This window comes from Salmo trutta, chromosome 26 (assembly GCF_901001165.1).
Source record: "Salmo trutta chromosome 26, fSalTru1.1, whole genome shotgun sequence".
Taxonomy (NCBI): domain Eukaryota; kingdom Metazoa; phylum Chordata; class Actinopteri; order Salmoniformes; family Salmonidae; genus Salmo; species Salmo trutta.
The window spans coordinates 17,280,812-17,283,903 of NC_042982.1; the positions used below are offsets into that span (position 1 = coordinate 17,280,812).

The following is a 3,092-nucleotide window of genomic DNA, read 5'->3' on the forward strand; positions in this document are numbered from 1 at the left end:
ATCATGAGAACGGTGAGGAATCAGCCCAGAACTACACGGGAGGATCTTGTCAATGATCTCAAGGCAGCTGGGACCATAGTCACCAAGAAAACAATTGGTAACACACTACGCCGTGAAGGACTGAAATCCTGCAGCGCCCGCAAGGTCCCCCTGCTCAAGAATACATATACATGCCCGTCTGAAGTTTGCCAATGAACATCTGAATGACTCAGTGGACAACTGGTGAAAGTGTTGTGGTCAGATGAGACTAAAATGGAGCTCTTTGACATCAACTCAACTCAACTTGGAGGAGGAGGAATGCTGCCTATGACCCCAAGAACACCATCTCCACCGTCAAACATGGAGGTGGAAACATCATGCTTTGGGGGTGTTTTTCTGCTAAGGGGACAGGACAACTTCACCGCATAAATGGGACGATGGACGGGGCCATGTACCGTCAAATCTTGGGTGAGAACCTCCTTCCCTCAGCCAGGGCATTGAAAATGGGTCGTGGATGGGTATTCCAGCATGACAATGACCCAAAACACACGGCCAAGGCAACAAAGGAGTGGCTCAAGAAGAAGCACATTAAGGTCCTGGAGTGGCCTAGCCAGTCTCCAGACCTTAATCCCATAGGAAATCTGTGGAGGGAGCTGAAAGTTCGAGTTGCCAAACGTCAGCCTCGAAACCTTAATGACTTGGAGAAGATCTGCAAAGAGGAGTGGGACAAAATCCCTCCTGAGATGTGTGCAAACCTGGTGGCCAACTACAAGAAATGTCTGACCTCTGTGATTGCCAACAAGGGTTTTGCCTCCAAGTACTAAGTCATGTTTTGCAGAGGGGTCAAATACTTATTTCCCTCATTAAAATGTAAATTATTTTATAACATTTTTGACATGCGTTTTTCTCGATTTTTTTGTTGTTATTCTGTCTCTCACTGTTCAAATAAACCTACTATTAAAATTATAAACTGATCATTTCTTTGGAAGTGGGAAAACGTACAAAATCAGCAGGAGATCAAATACTTTTTCCCCCCACTGTACCTTATCATAACGTTATACTGCGACCATATCGGTATCTGTACTGAACGCCTTCTTATGGTCCCGAGGTTAATGTCATGTTTTAATGTTCCTACAATGTTCTCAGAACATCAGTGGGATAATGTCTCGCTGAAACCCTTAAACTGCATTTCCCAAACGTTGAACTGGTGACCCCAAGGGATGCATGTTTTGTTTCTTTCCCTAGCACTACACAGCTGATTCAAATAATCAACTAATCATCAAGCTTTGATTATTTGAATCAGCTATGTAGTGCTTGGGCAAAAAAATGCTTGTGCACCCCTTGGGGTCCCCAGGACAGAGTTTGGTAAACGCTGCCTGAAATAGACCTAATGGGGACATTGCCTAATGTCCTTAGTACATCCCCTGTTTGTTGGGGTAATGCATAAATAGAGTAAATATAATCCAATTAGTTGCTTGTCATAAACTCAATATAGATCCATCTCTATGGAGTGGTTACATGTTGACACTGAAACTACAATCCCATGTGATCATACACTACGATATATTTAGAGGCTACCAGGACAAGTTATTGAAGCAGTATCCCTCTCTCAAGCAAGAAGACATTTCATGGACACAAGTTTCTCAGCCTAAACAGAATCAAATGATTCACACTTTAATTCATTCACCTCCATACATGCTGAAGCCTTGTAAGGACTAAGATTTTTTGCATTGACCAGAGGAAGAAAATTAACAAAACTTATGGAGAACTCAACCCAAGTCAAGTTCTTTTATCTCTTTGGCTTACAAGAGACATTTATCAACAAATCGGTCTATTTTACCTTGTCTCTTATCACATACCTTCTCATCATCACTGTGAATCTGACTCTGATCATAACAATCATTCAGGAGAAAGGTCTCCATGAGCCCATGTATATCTTTCTGTGTAGTCTATGTGTCAATGGATTGTATGGAACCGCTGGTTTCTACCCCAAGTTGTTACTGGACCTTCAGTCAGATGTTCAGGTGATATCTTATGGTGGATGTTTCACTCAAGCCTATGTAATATACACATCTGTCATGTGTGAAGTTTCTACTCTTACAGTGATGTCTTACGACAGGTATGTGGCAATATGCAGACCACTACTATATCATACCATTGTGACATCTTTAACTGTTAGAAAGTTACTCCTATTGTCTTGGTGTTATCCTTTATTTATAGCACTCATAGCAGTTAGTTTAACTGTCAGACTACCTTTGTGTGGGTCTCGCATTGATAAAATCTTCTGTGACATTCCGTCTATAGTCAAACATGCATGTTTACCCATTACAATCAATCAGATTTTGAACAAATTTGTAATAGTGGTTCATGTTTTACAGATACTATTCATTGTATTTTCTTACAGTCAGATTGTAAGGACTTGTGTAAAGTCAGCTAAGGGAAGGATTAAGTTCACACAGACCTGTGTGCCACATTTAATAACAATGGTTATTTACATCACAGTGACCCTGTTTGACACATTGCAAGGTTGGAATAGTAATATAAATATTACGCTAAATATGCGTAATGCAATGGCTGTACAATTCCTTGTTATTCCACCTGTCTTTAACCCTGTCATATATGGACTTAACCTCCAGCAGATTCGAAGGGCAGTTTTTAGAAACTGTAATGTACATAAATAATTGAAATGAGACGTTAGTTACATGATCTTACACAACAGGGAGACTTCCTGATGTCAGAAGTCAACAAAAATAAAGGTAAAATCTGCCAAAACTATTGGAGGGTTAAATGGTGCCTCATTTCTTGATACCTATATCAAGGGGCGCAACTTTGGTTTTAGAAGTGTGGTGGGGACATAATCTGGCAGGGATTTCTTGGGGTCCTCCCTACATTTTTTTGGGGATCTATTGCTTCTTTCCTGCATTTCTATTGGTTTACCAAACATTGTCTTTTCCTTCGACCAATCGATTTGTCAATTTTTAAACATGTATATTTCCATATATAGACACACCCTATGTGCCAATTTATATACCATTTCTACCAATTTGCGCGTCAGTTATGATAGTCATATGCACATTTTTGTGGAAGAGTTTAATTTAATTTATAATTGTCTT

The 3,092-nt window shown here is 40.1% G+C and overlaps 1 protein-coding gene across 1 annotated transcript; it reads left to right on the top strand.

Moving 5' to 3' along the window:
* Nucleotides 1-1,739: 1,739 nt before the first annotated feature.
* On the top strand, nt 1,740-2,660 carry LOC115162821 (olfactory receptor 2G6-like). The gene has a single exon (XM_029714240.1). It carries the CDS (start codon nt 1,740-1,742, stop codon nt 2,658-2,660), a length of 921 nt encoding a protein of 306 aa, XP_029570100.1.
* The last annotated feature ends 432 nt before the right edge of the window (nt 2,661-3,092 follow it).